At 38.7% G+C, this 26,444-nt stretch overlaps 1 protein-coding gene and 1 pseudogene across 1 annotated transcript in view; both read left to right on the forward strand.

The window, feature by feature from the left end:
- The window catches only part of EPB41L5 (erythrocyte membrane protein band 4.1 like 5), a 174,072-nt gene that overhangs the window by 103,109 nt on the left and 44,519 nt on the right, over positions 1 to 26,444 (forward strand). Inside the window, exons 17-18 of the mRNA XM_030800955.1 lie at positions 17,121 to 17,284; positions 21,056 to 21,153. Coding sequence (XP_030656815.1) covers positions 17,121 to 17,284; positions 21,056 to 21,153 — 262 coding nt within the window. The remainder of the gene's footprint in view (positions 1 to 17,120; positions 17,285 to 21,055; positions 21,154 to 26,444) is intronic.
- Positions 9,126 to 10,618, forward strand: LOC115831753 (annotated as a pseudogene).

Here is a 26,444-nt window from a genome sequence, read left to right on the forward strand (position 1 = left end):
TCATTCCTTTTTATGACTGCATAGTAGTCCATGGTGTAAATGTGCAACATTTTCTTTATCCAGTCTGTCATTTATGGGCATTTAGATTGATTCCACTTCTTAAGTGCATAGTGCTGTGATGGTCATATGCATGCATGTATTTCTACCATGGAAAGATATTATTTTGGGTATATTTCCGCCTCTAGGTCTTTGAGGAATTGCCACACTGTCTTCCACAGTGGTTGAACTAATTTACATTCCTACCAACAGTGTGAAACATTCCTTTTTCTCCACAACCTCACCAGCATCTGTTGTTTTTTGACTTTTTAATAATAGCCTTTCTCCCTGGTGTGAGATGGTATCTCATTGTGGTTTTGATTTGCATTCTCTAATGATCAGTGATGTTAAGTTTTTTTTTATGTTTGTTGGCCGCATGTATGTCTTTTGAAAAGTGTCTGTTCATGTCCGTTGCCCACTTTTTAATGTGTTTTTTTCCTTATAAATTTGTTTAAGTTCCTTGTAGCCTCTGGATGTTACCTTTGTCAGATGGATAGATTGCAAACATCTTCTCCCATTCTGTAAGTTGGCTGTTCATTCTGCGGAGTTTGTTTGTTTTTGTTTTTTTGTTTGTTTGTTTTTGCTATACAGAAGCCCTTTCCTTTAATTAGATCCCATTTGTCAGTTTTTGCTTTTGTTGCAGTTGCTTTTGGCATTTTCATCATGAAATCTTTGCCCATGCCTCTGTCCTGAATGGTATTGCCTAGATTTTCTTCTAGGGTTTTTATAGTTTTGAGTTTTACATTTGAGTCTTTAATCCATCTTGAGTTAATTTTTGTATATGGTATAAGGAAAGGGGTCCAGTTTCGATTTTCTGCCTATAGCTAGCTAGTTATCCCAGCACTATTTATGAAATATGGAGTGCTTTCTCCATTTCTTTCTTTTTTTTAAACACATGCCAAAGATTTATTTAGTTAATTAAAGAGAGAATCAGCAAGATGGTGTAACCCATCCAAAGGAGAATTTAAAAACATACGTAAATATAGGCGATCAGAAAAACCTGCAATGAATTTACAAAGAGATGAAAGCAAGTCAACATCCACAATAGCGTAATCAAATACATGTCTATTTGAGACAATTAATTTGCATTTCTGTGGGCAAAAGCACTTGCATGATTTTCAGCTCAGTATAATTTACATAATAATATTAAGCTCAAAGACAATAAAAAGCTAAGAAAACTCAATAGAGTACGCTAGATGAGTAAGCATTTTTTAATTTTAAAATCTTTCATAATTTTTTCCTCTAAGATTCCATCTACAGTGACTATTTGACCAGTTTAGAATACAAATAAATATGCTCCACTGTATTTATTATAACTTCTCATCTTGGATTTTTGAGGAAAAGAAAAACTTCAATTGTCTGAGATAGGTATGATAAAAATATGTGACAGGGTGCTGGGCCCAATGGCTCACACCTGTAATCCCAGCACTTTGGGAGGCTGAGGCAGGTAGATCACCTGAGGTCAGCAGTTCGAGACCAGCCTGGCCAACATGGTGAAACCCCATCTCTACTGAAAATATAAATAAAACTAGCCAGGCATGGTGGCACGTGCCTGTAGTCCCGGCTACATGGGAGGCTGTGACAGGAGAATCACTTGAACTCAGGAGGCGGAGGTTGCAGTGAGCTCAGATTGCGCCACTGCACTCCAGCCTGGGTGACAGAGCGACACTCAATCTCAAAAAAAAAAAAAGAAAAGAAAAAAAAGAGCTGTGGGCAAGTAGAAGCAGTTACCAAAAGTTTGCTAAAATGGAACATACACCCTAGGATTATTTAATTCTAATCACAATTGATGTGAACATAGACATGTAAACAGGTGCTCTTTAAAAAAAAAAACCTCTTATTAATAAAATTAGTATAAAGAAAGAAAGAAGGTGACCATCTAGGCTGTGACACCTGGAAGCTCAAAAAAACCCAAAAAGGTCTTCATATAGTATTGTTTGGGGTTAAAGATTAAAATAATGAGGGGATTGAGAATTTTAAGTTTTGAAAAACTGCAAGTGAGATGGGAAAGAAACTGTTACAGCTTTTTCTTCTAATTGCTCCTTCAATTAAAATTATTTTAGGCCAGGTGCAGTGGCTCACACCTGTAATCCCAGCACCCTGGGAGGCCGAGGTGGGCAGCTCACCTGAAGTCAGGAGCTCGAGACCAGCCCAGCCAACATGGCAAAACCCCGTCTCCACTAAAAATACAAAAAATTAGCTGGGAGTGGTGGCCAGCACCTGCAATCCCAGCCATTCAGGAGGATGAGGCAGGAGAATTGCCCAAACCCGGGAGGCAGAGGCCACAGTGAGCCAAGATCATGCCACTGCACTCCAGCCTGGGCAATAAGAGCAAAACTCCATCTAAAAAACTCCATGTAAAACATCTGTCCAATTGAAATGGTAAAAGCCATTGAAGGCCCTCTGCTATGGTCTGAAAGTTTGTGCTGCACCTTTCCCTCCAAAATTTATATATTTTTTATTATACTTTAAGTTCTAGGGTACATGTGCACAACTTGCAGGTTTGATACGTAGGTATACATGTGCCATGTTGGTTTGCTGTACCCATCAACTCATCATTTACATTAGATATTTCTCCTAATGCTGTCCCTCCCCCAGTCCCCCTCCTGACAGGCCCCAGTTTGTGATGTTCCCTGCCTTATGTCCAAGTGTTTTCATTGTTCAATTCCCACCTGTGAGTAAGTACATGCAGTGTTTGGTTTTCTGTCCTTGTGATAGTTTGCTGAGAATGATGGTTTCCAGCTTCATCCATGTCCTTGCAAAGGACATGAACTAATCATTTTTTATGGCTGCATAGTGTTCCATGGTATATATGTGCCACCTTTTCTTAATCCAGTCTATCATTGATGGACATTTGGGTTGGTTCCAAGTCTTTGCTTGGCCATCTCTGATGGCCAGAGATGATGAGCATTTTTTCATGTATCTGTTGGCTACATAAATGTCTTCTTTTGAGAAGTGTCTGTTCATATCCTTTGCCCACTTTTTGATGGGGTTTTTTTTTTTTTTTTTTTTTTTTTGTGAATTTGTTTGAGTTCTTTATAGATTCTGGATATTAGCACTTTGTCAGATGGGTAGATTGCAAAAATTTTCTCCCATTCTGTAAGTTGCCTGTTCACTCTGATGGTAGTTTCTTTTGCCATGCAGAAGCTCTTTTATTTGAGTAGGTCACATTTGTCTATTTTGGCTTTTATTGCCATTGCTTTTGGTGTTTTAGTCATGAAGTCCTTGCCCATGCCTATATCCTGAATGGTATTGCCTAGGTTTTCTTCTAAGGTTTTTATGGTTTTAGGTCTAACATTTAAGTCTTTAATCCATCTTGAATTAATTTTTGTATAAGGTGTAATGAAGGGATCCAGTTTCAGCTTTCTACATATGGCTAGCCAGTTTTCCCAGCACCATTTATTAAATAGGGAATCCTTTCCTCATTTCTTGTTTTTGTCAGGTTTGTCAAAGATCAGATGGTTGTAGATGTGTGGTGGTATTTCTGAGACCTCTGTTCTGTTGCATTGGTCTGTATCTCTGTTTTGGTGCCAGTACCATGCTGTTTTGGTTACTGTAGCCTTGTAGTATAGTTTGAAGTCAGGTAGTGTGATACCTCCAGCTTTGTTCTTTTGGCTTAGGATTGTCTTGGCAATGTGGGCTCTTTTTTGGTTCCATATGAACTTTAAAGTAGTTTTTTCCAATTCTGTGAAGAAAGTCATTGGTAGCTTGATGGGGATGGCATTGAATCTATAAATTACCTTGGGCAGTGTGGCCATTTTCACAATATTGATTCTTCCTATCCATGAGCATGGAATGTTCTTCCATTTGTTTGTGGCTTCTTTTATTTCTGAGCAGTGGTTTGTAGTTCTTGAAGAGGTCCTTCACATCCCTTGTAAGTTGGATTCCCAGGTATTTTATTTTCTTTGTAGCATTTGTGAATTGGAGTTCACTCATGATTTGGCTCTCTGTCTGTTATTGGTGTATAGGAATGCTTGTGATTTTTGCACATTGATTTTGTATCCTGAGACTTTGCTGAAGTTGCTTATCAGCTTAAGGTGATTTTGGGCTGAGACAATGGGGTTTCCTAACTATACAATCATGTCATGTGCAAACAGGGACAATTTGACTTCCTCTTTTCCTAATTGAATACCCTTTATTTATTTCTCCTGCGTGCTTGCCCTGGCCAGAACTTCCAGCACTATGTTGAATAGGAGTGGTGAGAGAGGGCATCCATGTCTTGTGCCAGTTTTCAAAGGGAATGCTTCCAGTTTTTGCCCATTCAGTATGATATTAGCTATGGGTTTGTCATAAATAGCTCTTATTATTTTGAGATACGTTCCATCAATACCTAATTTATTAAAAGTTTTTAGCACGAAGGGGTGTTGAATTTTGTCAAAGGCCTTTTCTGCATCAATTTCAGAGCCTGTTAATTGGTCTATTGAGAGATTCAACTTCTTCCTGGTATAGTCTTGGGAGGGTGTATGTGTCCAGGAATTTATCCATTTCTTCTAGATTTTTCTAGTTTATTTGTGTAGAGGTGTTTATAGTATTCTCTGATGGTAGTTTGTATTTCTGTGGGATCAGTGGTGATATCCCCGTTATCATTTTTTATTGCACCTGTTTGATTCTTCTCTCTTTTCTTCTTTATTAGTCTTGCTAGCAGTCTATCAATTTTGTTGATCCTTTCAAAAAAACAGCTTCTGGATTCATTAATTTTTTAAGGGTTTTTTGTGTCTCTATCTCTTTCAGTTCTGCTCTGATCTCGGTTATTTCTTGCCTTCTGCTAGCTTTTGAATTTGTTTGCTCTTGCTTCTCTAGTTATTTTAATTGTGATGTTAGGGTTTCAATTTTAGGTCTTTCCTGCCTTCTCTTGTGGGCATTTAGTGCTGTAAATTTCCCTCTACACACTGCTTTAAATGTGTCCCAGAGATTGTGGTATGTTGTGTCTTTGTTCTCATCGGTTTCAAAGAACATCTTTATTTCTGCCTTCATTTTGTTGTTTACCCAGTATTTATTCAGGAGCAGGTTGTTCAGTTTCCATGTAGTTGAGTGGTTTTGAGTGAGTTTCTTAATCCTGAGTTCTAATTTGATTGCACTGTGGTCTGAGAGACAGTTTGTTGTGATTTCTGTTCTTTTACATTTACTGAGGAATCCTTTAATTCCAATTATGTGGTCAATTTTAGAGTAAGTGTGATGTAGTGCTGAGAAGAATGTATGTTCTGTTGATTTTTGGGGTGGAGAGTTCTGTCCTTTCTCCATTTCTTGTTTTTGTCAGGTTTGTCAAAGATCATATGGTTATAGGTGTGCTGTCTTATTCCTGATTCCTCTATTCTCTTCCACTGGTCTTAATGTGTCTGTTCTAGTACCAGTACCATGCTGTTTTGGTTCTTGTAGCTTATACTGTAGTATACTGTAGCCTATATTGTAGTATAGTTTGAAGTCAAGTAGCATGATGCCTCCAACTTTGTTCTTTTTGCTTGGGATTATCTTGGCTATTTGGGCTCTTTTTTGGTTCCATACTAATTTTAAAGCATTCTTTTTTCTAATTCTGTGAAAAATGTCAGTGGTATTTTAATAAGAATAGCATTGAACCTATCAATTACTTTGGGCAATGTGGCCATTTTATTGATACTGATTCTTCCCGTTCATGAGCATGGAATGTTACTCCATTTGTTTGTGTCCTCTCTGAATTCTTTGAGCAGTAGTTTGTAGTTGTCCTTGCAGAGGTCCTTCACATCCCTTGTTAGCTGTATTTCTAGGTGTTTCATTCTTTTTGTAGCAACTGTAAATAGGTGTTAAATTATGATTTGGCTCTCTGCTTACCTGTTGTTGGTGTATAGTGATGCTTGTGATTTTTGCACATTGATTTTATATCCCGAGACTTTGCTGAAGTTTCTTATCAGCTTAAGAAGCTTTTGGGCTGAGACGATGGGGTTTTTAGATACAGGATCACGTCATCTGCAAACAAAGATGATTTGACTTCCCCTCTCCCTATTTGAATACCCTTTATTTCTTTCTCTTGCATGATTTCTCTGGCCAGAACTTCCAATACTATGTTGAATAGGAGTGGTGAGAGAGGGCATCCTTATCTTTTGCTGGTTTTTAAAGGGAATGGTTCCAGCTTTTGTCCATTCAGTATGATACTGGCTGTGAGTTTGTCATATATGGCTCTTATTATTTTGAGGTATGTTCCTTCAATACCTAGTTTATTGAGAGTTTTTAACATGAAGGGATGTTGAAGTTTATTGAAGGCCTTTTCTGCATCTATTGAGATAATCTTGTGGTTTTTGCCTCTAGTTTTGTTTATGTGATGAATCACATTTATTGATTTGTGTATTTTGAACCAACCTTGCATCCTGGGGATGAAGGCAACTTGATCGTGGTGGATAAACTTTTTGATGTGCTCCTAGATTCAGTTTGCCAGTATTTTATTGAGGTTTTTTGGCATCAGTGCTCATCAAGGATATTGGCCTGAAGTTTTTTTGCTGTATCTCTGCCAGGTTTTGGTATCAAGATGATGCTTGCCTCATAGAATGAGTTACGGAGGAGTTCCTCCTTTTCAATATTTTGGAACAGTTTCAGTAGAAATGGTACCAGCTCTTCTTTGTACCTCTGGTAGAACTCTGCTGTGAATGTGTCTGGTCCTGGGCTTTTTTTGTTGTTGTTGTTAGCAGACTGTTTATTACTGCCTCATTTTCAGAACTTGTTATTGGTCTATTCAGGAATTCAATTTCCTCCTGGTTCAGTCTTTGGAGGATGTATATATCCAGGAATTTATCCATTTCTTCTAGATTTTCTACTTTATTTGCATAGAGGTGTTTATAGTATTCTCCGATGGTTGTTTATATTTCTGTGGGGTCAGTCGTGATATCTCCCTCATCATTTCTGTTTGTGTTTATTTGATTCTTCTCTCTTTTCTTCATTAGTCTAGCTAACAGTCTGTCTATTTTGTTAATTTTTTCAAAAAAACACCTCCTAGATTCATTGATTTTTTGAATAATTTTTTGTGTGTGTCTCTGTCTCCTTCAATTCAGTTCTGTTCTTGGTTATTTCTTGTCTTCTGCTAGCTTTGGGGTTTGTTTGCTCTTGGTTTTCTAGTTCTTTTAATTGTGATGTTAAATTGTTAATAAGATCTTTCTAGCTTTTTTATGTGGGTATTTAGTGCTATAAATTTCCCCCTTAACACTGCTTTAGCTGTGTTCCAGAGATTCTGGTACGTTGCCTCTTTGTTCTCATTAGTTTCAAAAACTTCTTATTTTCTGCCTTAATTTTATTTACCCATGAGTCATTTAGGAGCAGATTGTTCCATTTCCATGTAGTTGTGTGGTTTTGAGTGAATGTCTTAATTTTGAGTTGTAGTTTGATTGTGCTGTGGTCTGAGAGACTTATGATTTCAGCTCTTTTGCATTTGCTGAGAAGTGTTTTACTTCTGATTATGTGATCCATTTTAGAGTAGGTGCCATGTGACAATGAGAAAAGTGTATATTCTGTTGCTTTTGAGTGGAGAATTATGTATTCATCTATCAGGTCTGCTTAATCCAAAGCTGAGTTCAGATCCTGAATATCTTTGTTAATTTTCTCTCTCAGTGATCTGTCTAATATTATCAGTGGGTGTTAAAGTCTCCTACTATTATTGTGTGGGAGTCTTGAATCTCTTTCTAAGTCTCTAAGAACTTGCTTTATGAATCTGGGTGTTCCTGTATTGGGTGCCTATATATTTAGGATAGTTCTTTTTGATGCATTAAACCTTTTACTATTATGTAATGCCCTTCTTTGCCTTTTTTGATCTTTGTTGGTTTAAAGTCTTTTTTGTCAGGAAGTAGGATTGCAGCCCCTGCTTTTTCCTATTTTCCATTTGCTTGGTAAATTTTCTTCCATCTTTTTATTATGAGCCTGTGTGTATCTTTGCATGTGAAATGGGTCTCTTGAAGACAGCATACCAATGGGTCTTGGCTTTTTATCTAGCTTGACATTCTGTGTCTTTTAATTGGGGTATTTAGCCCATTTACATTTAAAGTGAGTATTGTTGTGTGTGAATTTGATCCTGTCATCAAAGGATCCTGTCATCAAAATAACTAGATGCTAGGTGGTTATTTTGCAGACTTGTTTATGTGGTTGCCTCATAGTGTCATTGGCCTGTGTACTTCAGTGTGTTTTTGTAGTGACTGGTAATTGTTTTTCCTTTCCATATTTAGTGCTTCCTTCAGAACCTCTTGCAGGGCAGGCCTGCAAGAATTCCCTCAGCATTTGCTTGTCTGAAAAGGATCTTATTTCTTCTTCACTTAAGAAGCTTAGTTTGGTTGGGTATGAAATTCTGGATTGGAGATTCTTTTTTTTAAGGATGTTGAATATTGGCCCCCAATCTCTTCTGGTTTTTAGGGTTTCTGGTGAGAGGTCTGCTGTTAGACTGATGGGCTTCCCTTTGTGGATGGCCTGGTGTTTCTCTCTGGCTACCCCTAACGTTTTTTCTTTCATTTCAACCTTGGAGAATCTGATGATTATGTGTCTTTGGGTTGATCTTTGTGGAGTATCTTACTGGGGTTCTCTGCATTTCCTGAATTTGGTTTTGGCCTGTCTTGCTAGGTTGGAGAAGTTCTCCTGGATATATCCTGATGTTTGTTTTCTAACTTGGTTCTGTTCTCCCTGTCTCTTTTCAGGTACCTCAATCCGTCATAGGTTTGGTCTCTGTACATAATCCCATATTTCTTTGAGGTTTTGTTCATTCCTTTTCATTTTTTCCCCCTCTATTCTTGTCTACCTCTCTTATTTCAGAAAGATAGTCTTCATGTTCTGAGATTATTTCCTCTGCTTGGTCTGTTCTGCTGTTGATACTTGTGACTGCATTGTGAAGTTCTCATATTGTGTTTTTCAGCTCCATCAGGTCAGTTATGTTCCTTTCTAAATTGACTGTTCTGGCAATCAGCTCCTATACCATTTTATCATGATTCTTAGCTTTTTTGCATTGGATTAGAACATGCCCCTTTAGCTCACCAAAGTTCATTATTACTGACCTTCTGAAGCCTACTCTGTCAATTCAGCCACCTCAGCCTTTGCCCAGTTCTGTGCCCTTGCAGGAGAGGTGATGTGGTCATTTGGAGGGGAAGAGGCACTCTGGCTTTTTGAGTTTTCAGCATTTTTGCATTTATTCTTTCTCACCTCTGGGAGTTTGTCTACTTTCAGTCTTTGAGATTGCTGACCTTTGAATGGAATTTTTGTGGGGTCTTTTTGGTTGATGTTGTTTTCTGTTTGTTTTTCTTTCAACAGTCAGGCCACTCTTCCATAGGGCTGCTACAGGGGGTCTGCTGCAGACTCTAGTTGCCTTGGTTTTTCTCATACCTGGAAATATCACCAGTGAAGGCTATGAAACAGCAAAGATGGCAGCCTTCTTCTTCCTCTGGAAGCTCTGTCCCAGGGGGCACTGACCTGTTATTGGCCCAAATGCTCCTGTAGGAGGTGTCTGAAGACTCCTGTTGGGAGGTCTCACCCAGTCAGGAGGAATGGGTTCTGGGACATGCTTAAGGAAGCAGTCTGGCTGCTTTTTTGGTAGAGCAGGTGTGCTGCATTGCAGAGGACCCTTCCTCCTCTGAACCATTTAGACTCTCCAAAGCTGGCAGGCTGGAATGGCTGAGTTGACTGAACCACAGAGATGGCTCCTCCAGGAGCTCCATCTTAGGGAGAGATCAGAGCTGTCTGTATAACCCTGGCTGGAGTGGCTGAAGCCCCTGTAGGGAGGTCCTGCCCAGGGAGGAGGAATGGATCAGGGTCTTGCTTAAAGAAGCAGTCTGTGTGGCCCATGGCAGCCCTAGGACATCTTGCCGGGGAGGCAGCGGCAGCCCCAGGCCCAGGTACTCCCTTCACGTCCCGCAGATACCAGCTTCCCGGCCCGGTTTCCAGTGCCCGGAATCCTTCCACTGTCTGTCTCTGCCCAGGGCAACCCACATGCAATAATGCTGACTCCATAGCACACCTGTTAGGCGATGAAGCCAGCGCAGCGTGGAGAAAACAAAATAAGAAGAAAACGCGGAACAGGGCCTCTGTGGCAAATGGAGGCGAGAAGGCCTCAGAGAAACCCGCCCAAGATAGAGCAGGCTATTGGAGCAATCCAAACCCTGTGCAGCAAAAGAACGCCACTGCCCCGGAAGAGGCAGCTGATGCACTCCTTGTTTGGAGACGACAGGGCTCAGATGGAAGCTGAATGGTGTGAGGCCCTGCGGGCTCTCAGAGCTGCTGTTTATTCAGCCCAGCTGCAGCCTGTAGATGGAGCCACCAGAAAGAAGAGCTGAAGGGTCTGCAGGCCTTGCCTTTTATGGAGAGCCAAAGCCACTCTGGACACTTCTGATGAAGAGTTCAGTTTCTTTTAGCTTCTCCCCCAGCCTGGAACAATCCCCCTCCCTTGGGGTGGTGTAGGGATTTGTTTTGAGTGCAGAGCCTTTCCGGAACTTCTGTTGGCAGAGAACCCCGGGGTTGGTCTGTCCCTGTCCAGTCCAAGGATTTGGAGCTGTTGTGAAGGTGTGAGACCATCAGATAGGCACAAGACCCCACTTGTTTTCTGATGAAATGTTCTCTTTTTCAGAAGAGAGAGAGGTACGTTTAGAAAATATACAGTAAATTGGAGTGTTCAAGGTATTGTAGAAAGAATATTGTACTCAGTCTTTAGGATTAAATTAAGTGGCTGTTGGTAACAAAGATTAGTGGAGAAGGTATATAATTGTACACTGGTTTTCACTTTTGAAAGCAATCCCTGTCAAATGGCTTAGTGCTTAATGCTGTTATGTCACATTACCCTAATCTCTATTTTGGATAAAATTGGATAATGAGTGGAAAAAAAAAAGCAGTCTGGCCACAATCTAGCAAAGCAGCTGTGCTGCACTGGGGACCCTTCCTCATCTGGACCATTTGGACTCTCCAAAGCTGGCAGGCTGGAACAGCTGAGTCAATCAAACCACAGAGTTGGTGGTTGCCCCTCTCCCTGGGAGCTCCGTCCCAGGGAGATATTAGAGCTCTGTCCATATAAACCTGGCTGGAGTGGCTGAAGCCCCCGCCACAGGGAGGCCCCGCCCAGTGAGGAGGAATGGATCAGGGTTCCACTTAAAGAAGCAGTCAGACATAAATTTAATAGTGATGAAAGTTTTAGAGTAATGTTCTTTTAGATAGGTCACTAAAAACATATGTGGCAAAAGAAAAATTGATTAAGTTTAGAGTTCATCAAATATTAAGACTGTTATATTTCAGAGGCTACCATCAAGAAAGTGAAAAGACAACCCATGGATTGGGAGGAAAGTATTTGCAACTTTTCTTGTTCTGTACAGAGATTTGTCTTTTTTCTAAGCTTTCTCTACGTTTGATTAGATATAGATTAATTCAGTCCTTCTAAATAATGGCCAGTTGTTAATGTGTTTCACTGCCTTCAGAAGATTTTTAAAAATCTCTTCTGCTCTTTTTTGTCCGTATACTGTCACACTAGAGTAGTTTTATGAGAAAGAAGTCAAACTTGTGTGTTCGTTATTCAATGTTTAATCCCTCATGAATGTCTTCTCTTTTGGTAATTATAATCATTATAATGATTATAATGGATAATCATTATCCCCTCTAATATTGCTTCTCTTTCATTTCCGTTTTTCTTTTTAGAATTTCTATTAAATGTATGTTGCAGCTTTCAATTCATGTCAATTTCTGTATTTCTTATCTTTCGTGTTTGCTATGTCTTGTTTGTTTGTTTTGTTTTTGTTGTTTTGAGACGAAATCTTGCTCTGTCACCCAGGCAGGAGTGCAGTGGCATGATCCTGGCTCACTGCAACCTCTGCCTCCCAGGTTCAAGCAGTTTTCCTGCCTCAGCCTCTCGGGTAGCTGGGATTACAGGCGTGCACCACCACACCCAGCTAATTTTTGTATTTTTAGTGGAGACGGGGTTTCACCATTTTGGCCAGGCTGGTCTCAAACTCCTGACCTCAAGTGATCCACCTGCCTCAGCCTCCCAGATTGCTGGGATTACAGGCGTGAGCCACCGTATCCAGCCCATGTTTGCTATGTCTTTATCTCTGTTACCTTCTTAGTGATTTCGCTAATTTTTATTAATATCTTTTAATTCAGTTATGTTTGGTCTAGCTTGCTGTGTTTCTTTTTTTTCAGTGTTTAATTTGATGACACCTCTCAGAATCTGCTGTTGTTTCATAGCCTCCTTTCCTGTTTTATTCTATCCCTCCTGTATATCTCTCAGCACGTTTAATATACTTACTTTAAATTCCTTTTTAGACTGTGTTATATCTTTCTACTTCCTTAGCTGTAAATGCTCCTGTTTCTTGGGTTTGTTGGTTGTCTGTCTTAGCATCAGATACATGTGCTTTGTAATTTTTTGTTTGTGAGTTCAAATTGTCTTATGTTAAACAAATTTGTTTGTTTTCTTTCCTTCTTGCCATGCTTTTTCTGCCCTGTAAGTTGGTTTTGAAATTTCCTCAGCCTCACTTTTTGAAATCCTCAGCTCTGAAGGTTTTATAGTAGGGTCTTTTCAGAGAAATTACCTTCAGTCCTTGAGCCCAGGATATGGTGGTCTGATTGTTGGTTGCACAGATATTTCTAATTCTTCCCTTCATTGCAGACTAAGTTTTTTTTTTTTTTCATTTGAAACCTTAAAACTCTAAACTTGTAAATAGAACTTTTTCAGCCTCTGTTCCTGTCTAGAAAACCTGGTCCCCTGGTTTCAAGTAGTGCATCTGACTGTTGTTCACTGCCTCCTCACATGAGGTGTTTTGGTTTTCATTTTCCCCAATGTTGGATTTTTGACCCTGGTGCCTGTTTTCACTCTCAGCCCTTCACATGCCCCCTCGCTTGAGCCACACTTCATTACTAGCAGTTCATCACTTGTTTTTAGAAAGGGCTGAATATCCCACTTGACTTGTCTCTTAGTTACTGTATTGATCCATATAAAGTCAACTTTTCCCCATTTCTAGCTCATCATTTATAGATATAAGAACCATCTTACTTGTAATCATTGAAACATACTTTAAATTACAAAAAGTCCACTTCTAATTTAACAATTTCCCCTTTCCCCATTCTCAAAATGTACAGTGGTGCAGTGGTGAATGGGGATGGGGAGTGTTTGTCCCTTTTTTTTTTCTTTTTTTTTTTCGTTTTGATACAGGGTCTCACTCCTGTTGCCCAGGCTAGAGTGTAGTGGCACAATCTCGGCTGACTGCAGCCTCCACCTCCCGAGCTCAGGTGATTCTCCCATCTCAGCCTCCTGAGTAGCTGGGACTACAGGCGTGCACCACCATGCCCCACTAATTTTTTTGTTTTCAGTAGAGATGGGGTTTGCCGTGTTGCCCAGGCTGGTCTCAAACTGCTGGACTCCAGCAATCCTCCCACCTCAGCCTCCCAAAGTGGATTACAGGCATGAGCCACTGTGCCTGGCCTGTTTGTTCTTTTAGTCTTTACTTTCTCCCCTTATTCTTGTGGTGCTCACATTGAGGGATGAAGAAGAAAGAAGAGGAAAGGGGGCGAAGACTTACTTGGTTGGTTCTTTGGTAATCCAGCGATGGCATATGTGCAAATGCTTGCTCTTTCGTGCTTCTCATTAGAGTGTTTTCTCAGAGGCCATCATAGAACCAGTCACTTCCCCAACACAGGGACTATACTTCATATTTCACCTCTTCTGAAACCGTTCTTCACTCCCCTCATTTCTGGCTCAGCTCCTTCCCACAAGTACCCTTTTACTATTTAGATGATCTGACCTTGGTACATTTTGGAGTTTCATTGATTGGGCTTAAAGTTGGACTTAACACTTGGCCCAGGGAAAGTACATGCATTCTTTTATTCCTCTCAACTTTTTATTTTGGAAAACTTCAGACCTACAGAAAAGTTGAATGAATGGTGGGTGAATAACCATATGCCCTTCCACTAGATTCACCAAGTTAATATGTTACCATATTTGCTCGCATTTATTTCATTTTCTTGGCTGGCTAATGAGAATCCTAATGCAGACATGACATTACTTCATTCCTATGTACTTTTGCATGAATCTCCAAAAATCAAAGAGAAGTTTTTTATGTTATACTCTGAAAATTTAACATTGGTATGATACTGTTACCTAATATACAGTACCTATTAAGATTTTCCCAAATGTTTCAATACCTTTTATAGCTGTTTTTCCTCCTGATCCAGCATATAATAAAGATTTCAGTTCATTTTTCATGTTTCTTTGATCATGAACAGTTTTTTTTTTTAAAGGAGTCTACACCAGTTCTTTTGTAGAATGCCTCTCAACTTAGATTTGTGTGATTGTTTTTTCATGATGAGATTGAGGTTAAACATTTTTACTAATGTTTTGTTAAGGTGATATCACCAGAGTTCTTTGTAAAAGTACTTTTTCCTGTATAATCTGTGGAGTGTCATTTTAAGATCAAATGGATTTCTTATTCCCTAACAGTCTTTTACCCTGTAGTTTTAGCATTCATTGATAATTTTTGCCCGTATCCGTTATTAACTTGATATTTGTAATATGGTGATGTTCTAATTCTGTCATTTCTTCTATAGAGAGAAGTTGGTTTTCTTCTGTAAAGAACAACTTTCCTTTTTTCTCCCACCTTCAAAAGAAATAATTTGTTGTCAGCATAGACTCATGGATTTTTTCAGTGTGTTGTTATCTATTTCTGTAATTATGCATTTTGTTGTGCAGGTTGTTCCAAACTCGTCCTCTGGGGAGTCTATGCATTCTTGCCCTGCCAAACAGTGGAAACGCAGCTTGTCCAACTGCAGGCCTTTTCCCTCCATTGGTAAAGTTGGCTCCAGTCAACTTACTGAGTTTGGACCTCTCATTGCTAAGGGAGGCACTTAACTCATGGGAAATATATTTACATATGCTCCCGAATGTGCAGATTCATATGCTGAATTTTCCTAAGAACACTCCCTGTGCCACCCGCACCTGACATACGCCTGGTAGTTTGCGGCTCAGTAATCCCCCACCACAGAATAAGATGCCTTTCTCCACTTTCACAGGTTCTTTTAGATCCTCCATTTACCTGATGTGATTTTACAATGCCCCATTCTCCTGGGGAAGGAAGGAGAAAAGTCACAGTTCTTTTTAGTCCTTTGAATTCCCTCACAGAATGCCTTTTGGGACTTTTTTTGTCTTTTCTTTTATGGCCTAATGTGGTGCTCTAAGGCTCTCTTTTAGTCCTGTGCAGGTCTTTAGAATATGAGATGTATTGGTTTGCTAGGACTACTGTTACAAGGTACCACAAACTGAACTTTGTCTCAGTAAGATGTTAGAAGTCGAAGAGCAAGGTGTTGGCAGGGTTGCTTCCTTTGAGGACTCTGAGAAAGACTCTATTCTGTGCCTCTGTCCTAGCTTCTGGTGGTTTTCTGGCAGTCTTTGGTGTTTCTTGGTTTGTAGATGCATCACCCTGATATCTGCCTTTGTCTCCACATAGCATTCTCGCTATGTGTATCTGTGTCCAGATTTCCCCATTTTATAAGAATATCAGTCATAGCTGATTAGCTGCCTACCATACTGTAGTATCACCTCATCCTAACTTAACTATCACTTAATATAGTAAGTTATATATATATATATACTATATTAACTTATCTATATACAGAGAGTTCCTTGTATGCTTTGGATAACTAACCCCTTATCAGATACATGATTTGCAAAAATTTCCCCCCATTTTGTCGCATTTCATTTTCATAATGGTTCTTTGACACTGAAACATTTTTAGTTGTGATGAAGTTCATCTTCAGTTTTTCTTTTATGGATACTTTTGGTGTCATATCTAAGAATACTTTACCCACCCAAAGTCACAAAGATTTTTTTCTTCTATATTTGTTCTAAAGCTTTACAGTTTTTACTCTTAACACTTAGGTCATTTATCCATTTTGATTCAATTTTTGTGTATAGTGTGAGGTAGGGTCTAAATTAATATTTTTGCGTGTGGATATCTGGTTGTCCTAGTACCATTTGTTAAAAAGTCTGTCTTTTCTCCTGATTTATCTTGTCAAAAAGCCTTATATTGTCAAAAGTTGCTTATATTCCATAATATAGACTCTCAATTCTGTTGTTGATTTACATGCCTGTCTTTGTGCCAGTATCAGCTTGTCTTGATTACTGTAGCTTTCTAGTAAGTTTTCAAATTCAATAGTGTAAATTCGTTTTTGAAATTGTTTTGGCTATTCTAGCTGCTTTGCCTTTCATAAATCTTAGGATTGGCTGGTCAATTCTACAAAAAAAAAATCCTGCTGGGATTTTGATAGTGAATACATTGAATTTACACATCAGTTGGGGAGAAGCCATCTTGAATATTAAGTGCTCCAGTATGTGAACATTAAAAATCTGTTTATTTAGATCTCCTTTATAAATGATTTTCAGTGTACAAGTCCTACATATCCTTTATTAAATTTATTCCTAAGTTTCCCTTTTGATGTTACTGTGAATGAAATTGTCTACATAACTTCAGTTTCCTGTTACTCATTGTTCATGTATAGATAGACAATTGATTTTTCTTATATTGATCTTGTATTCTGCAACTTTGTGGAACTTATTTAGGTTATTTATTTAACCTTACTTATTAAGGTTATTTTTCTCCCTTAGGTTTTCAGGTGGGAGGGCAAACCAGTCCCTTTCACTCCATTTTGGCTGGGAGGAGAAGTCTACTCAAAGGGTTGTGAGAAGTGAATAAAACCATTTGAGATAAAAACTTTTCCATGAATCTTTTTCCAACAAAGACCTTGTTAGTATAGTTCCTCAGTATCCATGGAGGATAGATTCCAGGACCTCCCTGAGATACCAAAATCCGCAGATGCCCAAGTGCCTTATATGAAATGGTGTCGTGTTTGCATGTAACCTACATGCATCTTCCCATATACTTTAAATCATCTGTAGATTACGTAGAAAACCTAATACAATATAAATACAATATAAATGCTATGTAAATAGTTGTTAAACTGTATTTTTTTATGTTTTTTTTAATTTTTATTTTTGTTTTATTTTTGATTCATGGTTGCTTGAATTCACAGATGTGGTGGAAATTGCAGATACAGAGGGTGAGTAGTGTTTTAATTTTTTCATGTTAAATTTCTTGGTCTAAGTAAATTTTCTATTTCCACTGCAGCATTCCTCTGAATATTGATTTGCTGAATAGCCCAGACTTACTGGAAACAACGATTGGTGATGTAATTGGGGCATCTGACACTATGGAAACATCCCAAGCACTGAATGACATTAATGTAGCCACCAGGCTTCCTGGATTAGGGGAACCTGAAGTTGAATATGAGAGTAAGTAAATGTTCCATTATACATCAGTGATATCTTTTTATCTTCCTTTGAAATAAGATATTTAAATCAGCTTCTCCAATAATATTTTTTATACTAGTTCAACTTTTAAATTTAATTCAGAAGAGTTATGCCCTCTTGCCTTTTTGACTTAAGGGAACACTGAAATATTTAAGATAACATAATTGAGGTCATTAAACGTGTGTGTCATTTATAAGACATTAAACATTTAAGAGTCTTGGTCTTCAAACATGCTTTTTGCTTTTTTTCTAGAGTGGAAACATTTTCTAGGGCTTAGGATTGAATGAATATTTGAGCATCCCATTAGCGCTTAGAAAGTATTTGTTTGTTATTAATGAGGATTATTACTGCCTAGGCCCACAAAAAGAAATAACATAGAAAGAATGGTGCTTTAAAGCACACACACACACACACACACACACACACACACATTTTTGAAGGTTAAAAGGAGACAGTAAATCTCTCGTTGAAAATGTTTATGTATTTGTGAGTTTAGTTTGATATGAAAGCATAACTTGTTTATAAACAGCAGTTTCCTGTTGAATCTCACTGTAATGCATGTTCATTTTAAAGCAGCTTGTATTTATTTGGCTCTTGACAATTTGATTTCTACTGGAGGCTAACCACCATCATTAAACAACTCAGAAAAATGCCCTAAGTATGCTCTTGTCTCTGAGACTGTAGAATACAACAACAGTATTTAGTAATATAGAAATAAATGTTAGTGAAAAGTCACACAGTACTTCTGATTAATAGAACATGTTGAAGTATTACTGATAAGTGGTGCTAAAAATTTATTTCCTAAGAAATCACTACAAACAAATGTTCTGGTACATCATGGTTTTTTTTTTTTTTTTTTTTTGACATCTAACATGTTTAAATTGTGCTTGTTAGTCTCAGGTCAGAGAAATAAGAATTTAACTTATTACATTGGTAATTTCAAAGTAATTTGATTTTTTAAGGTAGTAGTCTATTATTAGATTAAGAAAATATCCCCCATTACTATTTCTCATGTACTTTCTCTGTAGTAATTTATTTCGAATAGTCCAGTTTTGACAGCCTTGCCCTGGACTCCACTTCTTGTTAGCAGTGCTTGCTCTTGTTCTCACTTATATGTGGGAGCTACACAGGGACATAAAGATGGGAACAGTAGACAGTGGGGATTCCTAAAGGAGGGATGGAGTAGGAAAGGGCTGAAAAACTTCCTATTGGGTGCTGTGTTCACTTTCTGGGAGATGAGATCAGTAGAAGCCCAAACCATGGCACCATATAACATACCCTTATAACACACCTGCACATGTACTCCCTGAATCTAAAATTAAAATTAGGCTGGATGTGGTGGCACATGTCTGCAATCCCAGCTACTTGGGAGACTGAGACATGAGAATCACTTGAACCTGGGAGGCAGAGGTTGCAGTGAGCTGAGATTGTGCCTCTGAGCTCCAGTCTGGGCCACAGAGCAAGACTGTCTCAAAAAAAAGAAAGAAAAAATTAAGTTAAATTAAAATTAAAAAAAGGAATTTGCTTTTTGTTTCTAGAAAGAATTGAGACCATAGCAAAGCCATCAGGATTTAGATTCAGCCAGAACCACGACTATCTTAATGCAGAGTATTTCCAGGGTTAAAAATAAAAATAGTCTCCTTTATAGGGATGGCAGTATTGATTTTATTTACATTCCATTTGATATCCATTATACAAATTCACAAAGTTTAATTTTTTCAGTGCTGTAATAGTGTTGTATTAGTATCACTTGAGTACATACTTTTTGCAAAATATATTAGGTTAGGATTTACATGGTAAAATGAACTAGGGGTGCTTAAAAAAGATCAAATGAAATATAACTCCAAATATTTGGAAATCTGATATATCAAAGAATCAGTTTTATGGCACTTTATTGGTGAACCTTGGATGAGCAATTTGCAAGTATGGGGAAATAGATTGTACATCAGTAAGGGGAAGTTTTTTAACTGTTTATGCTGTATAATAGAAATAGGTTCCTAGCCAAGCACAGTGGCTCATGCCTGTAATCCCAGCACTTCGGGAGGCCAAGGCAGGTGGATCACCTGAGGTCAGGAGTTCGAGACCAGCCTGGCCAACATGGCAAAAGCTGGTCTCTACTAAAAATGCAAAAATTAGCCATCCATGGTGGCAGGCGCCTGTAATCCCAGCTACTTAGGAGGCTGAGGCAGGAGAATCACTTGAACCTGAGAGGCAGAGGTTGCAGTGAGTCGAGATCGCACCACTGCACTCCAGCCTGGGCAAAGAGTGAGACTCCATCTCAAAAAAAAAAAAAGGGTTCCTAAGAGTTAGTGAGCACCTCATTCCAGAAAGTATTAAAGCGGAGCTTGAATGTTTTGTCGAGGTTGTGGCAGAGGAAATTCTTGCATAGTGTGGGAGTTTAATTCATATGACCTACTCCATTCAGACTTACAACATTTGCTCAAAATCAATCAGTGAGAATAATTAGAACATTTTTATGTTAAGAGTTTAAGGTCATCAATCTTGATATCCAGTTGTGTATTTTATTTTGGTTGTAATGTCAAAATCCTGATTCACATAGGTAAATAGTTACAAATGGTAACTAAAATAGCTTGTGCTGCATGGCAGGATGTTCCTTGGACAAAAAAATGTAGCAGAAAAAGGTTTTAACAACAACAAAAAGAGTATTCAGGATGGAGTAATTTGAAGCATACGAAAACCAGGAGGTGGCAATTAAGTAAACGGATAGGGAAGATTTTGGGAAGACCAGTGTTGAATTACGGTTCTCAGCTTTGGTTGTACTTAAAATCACCTGGAGAGTTTTAAAAACTACCAGTGCCAGAATCCTACCTCAAAAGATTTTGTTATAATTATTCTTGGGTGAGCCCTGGGAATGAGTGTTTCTTGAAAGCTCTCCAGCTGATTCTTAATGTGTAGCCAGGGTCTCTACTCAGTTAATTGATGGCCACTTTTAGAAGATCCCTTTGACCCAGAGGATATGATTTCAAAGTTTTCTCCTCTTTTCATCTTTCTGATTATATAGAAATTATTAGGCATTCAACATTTTTTGTCAAGTCACAGTGTAAAATTTTATGCGCACATCAAATTAATCTCTGCAAAATAAGATTATTTCAGGACAGTTAATTTTAAAAGTCTTCATTTAAAGATGAATTGTGTTTAATGTATTATCTTTTCAGTGGTTAGAGGACTTTGTAATGTATTTTGCCACTAGGAAGAACATTATGAAGACAAAATGCTTGTCTTGCGTCACACCTGATGGTACCAATATATAATATGTTGAATCAGTGAATGAATAAATAGATGTTCTTCATCAGTTTGTTCCACATAAATTTAGTTTTAGGCAGTAGTCAGGGCCAAGAACAAAGATGGCAAAGTGTTGAGGTTAGACATGAGCCTGGATTGTGGTTATGAAAGAAAAGGATCATGTCACAAGTGTTCTGTGCCTTTTGAGTCTCTTGGCTAGGTAAACCTCCTTAACCACACATGCTATGGAGATTTCACATCTACTTGCTTTTTAGGAGTGCTGCAGATATAGGGTGGTGTTTCTGCTTAGGATTAACTCTTATTCAAATTAATGGACAGATAGCTGGTTATGGAAAGAAAATATATTTATTTTGTGTTTATGTGGATTATTACTTTTAGTTGATGATAACTGATGTTGAGAAGACAAAACAAAACCATACTGTCACACAGCTAGCTGTGACAGCCTGGCAGACTGAGGGGTTATTTTGCCTTTTTTTTTTTTCTTTTCAGCGTTAAAAGACACCTCAGAGAAGCTCAAACAGCTTGAGATGGAGAACAGTCCTTTGCTGTCCCCTCGATCCAACATCGATGTTAACATAAACAGCCAGGTATTCAGATTTCCCCTGTGGATACCTGATACACATCTCCAGAGCTCCCAGAAATATTTTCTTTCCAAAGACAGTACTTTCTTTTTTCTTTAGCTGGGAAATCTGTCTGTGCTGAGTTCTTAGAAACCTGTTTTCTCATTTTAAAGGATGAAATATGTAGATGTTTAGGTGGGAAGGGTGAAACTTGCACAGCCACGTGAATTGTAAGGTGATTTCATGATTTAAAAAAAAAACACACACACACAGTCAAGGTGAGTGTTAAACCTTTTATTTTGATTCACCCAGTCTAGTTGAAAGACTTGCTGAAGCCTTTTGAAATTACAGAAGGATTTGTTTTAAAGAGAGCTGCTCTGTGGTATAAACAAGAAAGAGAATAGAATTTCAGATGCTTTAACTTCATCTATCATTTCTTTCTCTCCCCTGTCCCCTTAGAATTTTTTTGTTGTGGAGTGGGGGATACATACCACTTACACCAATCAAGCTTCAATTTATAGTTTGACTATGATTTTCTTATTTCTATGTTAAGTAACTTATAGAAAGAGCTAAAATAAATTGAATGAGATGGAAATTTTATAATTAATCATATGAGCTACCAGATGGCCCCACTAAATGGAAGAGTTGATTTTAGGTAATGATCTGGAAATGGCCTTTTTTTTTTCTCTACATGTAGACAACTGATAACATGACCAAGATGAATTTTGTTTTTGTTTTAAAGAGGAAAGGAGAACGGCTGACTCACAGTGTTCTTCCATTCTTGGATAAGTAACTGGAATTTCTTTAGAGACCAGTATAGAGTAGAAAGTGATTTTCTTCTGTCTTGCATTGTCATTATTAAAACTGTCTTTCTGGATCCAAGCCTTTTTTTTCCACCTTTCTTTCTAATATATTTTTTCTTAGAAATAGTTGTTAGAAGGTGATTCAATTTCAGAAAGGCTTTCCATTTTCTTGACTTTTCAGTATTCTATCCCACTTGTCTGTTTGCTTTCATGGTGTCAGTTTTTAAATATATCTCTGTAAAGTAGGGGAATGCAGGGCCAGAGACAGAAGGATAAATTGAAAACTTTAGATAAAAGCTTTAGATGATTAATAACTAATGGAAATTCAGTGGAGGACTGGAATTACCCTAAAGAATGAAGCCTGGTAAAACTTGGGGGTAGGGAGGAGTGGGGGGTGGGGATTGTTGGCTGTGCTCAGAGTTATGGAAATCTATTGAACAGCTACTTGTTTCTTTTGTAAAATGTCCTGCATATCTTGCTATGCTATAACCGATCCTCTGAGGCAGAGAGTCTACTGCATTAGTTTTGAAGCCTTGAAAAGATGAGGAGGAGTGTGGGTTCAGGATAGGAGAGTAAAGGAGCACTTTAGGTGAAGGACAGTGTGCCATCAAGGAACATTTGGGGGATCATACAGCTAGGAAGAATAACAATATTTAGTGAGGGTTTACTCTATGCCAGACAAGAATAGAAGGAAGGAGGGGATGGAGCAAGATGGCCAAATATAACCCTCCAGTGATCATCCCCCTTGCAGGAACACCAAATTAAATAGCTTTCCATACAAGAAAGCACCTTCATAAGAACCAGAAATCAGGTGAACCATCATAGTACCTGGTTTTAACATTATACCAAGGAAACAGGCACTGAGAGGGTAAGAAAGACAGTCTTGAATGGCTGATGCCACCCCTCCCCTATGGAGGAGGGTGGCACTGAGAATCTGTGCTTGGGGGAGGGAGAGCACAGTGACTATGGCACTTTGTATTGAAACTCAGTGTTGGTCTGTCAGAATGGAAAGCAACGCAGGGCACAATTTCGCTGGTGCCAACAGAGGCTGCGTTTAGAACAACCCTAGCCAGAGAAGAATCATCCATCCCAGGAATTGGAACCTGAGTTGCAGCTAGCCCACCACTGTGGGCTAAAGTGCTGTAAGGTCCTAAATAAATTTGAAAGATAGTCTAGGCCACAAGGGCTACAATTCCTGGGCACATCCTGGTACTGTGCTGGGCTCAGAGCCAGTGGACCTGGGGTACACATGACCTAGAGAGATACTAGCTGGAGGAGTCAAAGGAGTGCTTGCATCACCCTCTCCCAGTCCCAGGCAGTGCAGCTGACAGCTCTGGGAGAGACTTCTTCCACTTGAGGAAAGGTGAGGGAAGAGTAAAGAAGACTTTGTCTTGTAGCTTGGATACCAGTGTAGCCACAGTAAAAGCAGCAAGCAGAGTCCTAAAGCCTCCATTTCAGGCTCCACCTCCCAATGACATTTCTAGATATACCATGGGCCGGAAGGGAACCTGCTGTCTTGAGGGAAGGGATCCAGTCCTGGCAGGATCTATCACCTGCTGACGAAAGAACCCTTGGGTCAGCGGTTTCCAGGCAGTACTTGCCTTAGGCCTTGGGCAAGACCTGGTACCATGCTGGCTTCAGGTGTGACCCAGGGCATTTTCAGCTGTGGTGGCCATGGGGAGAGACACCTTCTGCTTGAGGAAAGGAGAGGGAAGAATAAAAAGAACTTTGTCTTGCAACTTGGGTAACAGCTCAGTCATGGTAAAATAAAGTACTGAGTAGATTCCTACAGTTCCCAACTCCAGGCCCTAGCTCCTTAGACGGCATTTCTGAACCAACCCTGAGCCAGAAGAGAACCTGCAGTCCCACAGAGAAAGGCACAAGTCTGGCTGGATTCACCACTTGCTGATGGAAGAACCTTTGGGCCTTGAATAAACGTCAGTGTTGGCCAAACAATAGTCACCACATATCTCGGGTGAGACCCAGTACTGTACTGCCTCAGCACAGTGTCAGTGGGGAGCCACAGGGGTGCTTGTGTCATTCCTCCCACAACTGCATGCAGCACACCAAGAAGAGAGAGACTGTATGAGAGAAAGTGAGGGAAGAGAACAAGAGACTCTGCCAGGTAATCCAGGGAATTCTCCTGGATCTTACCCAAGACCACCAAGGCTGTATCTTAACAAGCCTGCAAGAGTCACAGCCTTACTGGGCATGGGGTTCCGCCTAATGCAGATATGGCTGGAGTGACCAAAAACTTACATCACAACATTCAGTTCCCTTTGAATAACTATAACGCCTTCTCAAGACAGACGGGTACAAACCAGCCCAGACTGCAGAGATTACAATAAATACCCAACTCTTTAATGCCCAGACATCAACAAGCATCCAGGATCATCCACGAAAACATGACCTCGCCAAACAAACTAAATAAGGCACCAGTGACCAATCCCAGATTGACAGAGAGATATGTGACCTTTCAGGCAGATAATTCAAATAGCTGTTTTGAGGAAACTCAGTGAAATTCAAAATTTCACAGAAAAGGAATTCAGAGTTCTATCAGATAAATTTAACAAAGAGATTGAAATAATTTTAAAAAATCAGCAGGAATCCTAGAGTTGAAAAATTCAATTGACATAATGAAGAATGCATCAGAGTCTCTCAACCACAGAATTGATCAAGCAGAAGAAAGAATTGGTGAGGTTGAAGACAGGCTGTTTGAAAATACAGTCAGAGGAGACAAGAAAAAAAATGAAGCACTCCTAGAAGATCTAGAGTATAGCTTCAAATGGACAAATTGAAGAGTTATTGGCCTTAAAGAGGAGGTAAAGAGATGTGGTAGAAAGTTTATTCAAAGGGATAATAACAGAGAACATCACAAACCTAGAGAAAGATATCAATATTCAAGTACAAGAAAGATATAGAACACCAAGCAGGCTTAACCCAAACAGGACTACCTCAAGATATTGAATAATCAAACTCCCAAATGTCAATGTTAAAGAATCCTAAAAACAGCAAGATAAAAGAAACAAATAACATACAAGGGAAATGTCAATGTTAAAGAATCCTAAAAGCAGCAAGAGAAAAGAAACAACATACAAGGGTGCTTCAGTACGTCTGGAAGCAGACTTTTCAGCAGAAACCTTACAGGCCAGGAGAGAGTGGCATGACATATTTAAAGTGAAGTAAAAATTTTTATCCTAAAATAGTATATCCATGTTTGAAGATATCCTTCAAACATGAAGGAGAAATACTTTCCCAGACAAACAAAAGCTAAGGGATTTCACCAGACCTGTCTTATAAGAAATGCTGAAGGGAGTTCTTCAATCGCAATGGAAAAGATGTTAATGAGCAATAAAATAATCATCTGACGGTACACAACTCACTGGTAATGGTATGTACCGTAACAAACACGGAATATTATAACACTGAAATTGTTGTGTATAAACTACTCATATCTTGAGTAGGAAGGCTAAAAGACTATCAAAAATGTAACTACAACAACTTTTCTAGACATCATATAATAAGCCATAAATAGAAACAACAAGAAGTTAAAAAGCCAGGGGTCGGGGTGGCGGTTTGAAGTTAAACTATAGAGTTTTTACTAGTTTTCTCTTTGCTTGTTAATTTTTTTTTTTTTTTTGCTATCAGTGTTGTCATCAGTTTAAAATAACATGTTACAAGATGGTATTTGCAAACCTCATGGTAACCTCAAATAGAAAATCCTACAACAGATACACAAAGAAATAAAAAGCAAGAAATTTAAACATACCATCAGAGAAAAGCACCCTTCACAAAAAGGGAGGCAGGCAAGAAGGAAGAGAAGACCACAAAACAACCAGAAAACAGATCAAAATGGCAATAGTAAATCCTTACTTATCAACAATAATATTGAATGTAAATGAACTAAACTCTCCAATCAAAACAGAGTGGCTAAATGGATTAAAAAAAAAGTCCCCAGTGACCAACTGCCTACAAGATGCACATTTTACCTGTAAAGACCCATAAAGACTGAAAATAAAGGGATGGAAAAAGATATTCCATGCAAATGGAAACCAAAAAAGAGCAGGTTATTTATATTAGATAAAATTGATTTTGAGACAAAAACCATAAAAAGAGAGACAAAGAAGGTCATTATATATTGATAAATGGTCAATTGAGCAAGAGGATATAACATTATAAATAATATATGCACCTAAAACTGGAGCACTCAGATATGTAGAACAAATATTATCAGAGCTACACAGAGATACACCTCAGTACAATTGTAGCTGGAGAATTCACCCCACATTCAGCAGAGGATAGATAATCCAGAAAAATTAACTCAAAAAATTGGATTTAATCAGTGTAGACCAATGGACCTAATAGAACATTTTATCTAGTGGCAGCAGAACATACCTTCTTGTCCTCAGCACACAGATTATTCTCAAGGATAGACCATATGTTAGGTCACAAAAGAAGTCTGAACATTCAAAAAAACAAATCATTTCCAGTATCTTCTCTGACCACAGGGAATAA

Source organism: Nomascus leucogenys, chromosome 20 (genome assembly GCF_006542625.1).
Source record: "Nomascus leucogenys isolate Asia chromosome 20, Asia_NLE_v1, whole genome shotgun sequence".
NCBI lineage: Eukaryota > Metazoa > Chordata > Mammalia > Primates > Hylobatidae > Nomascus > Nomascus leucogenys.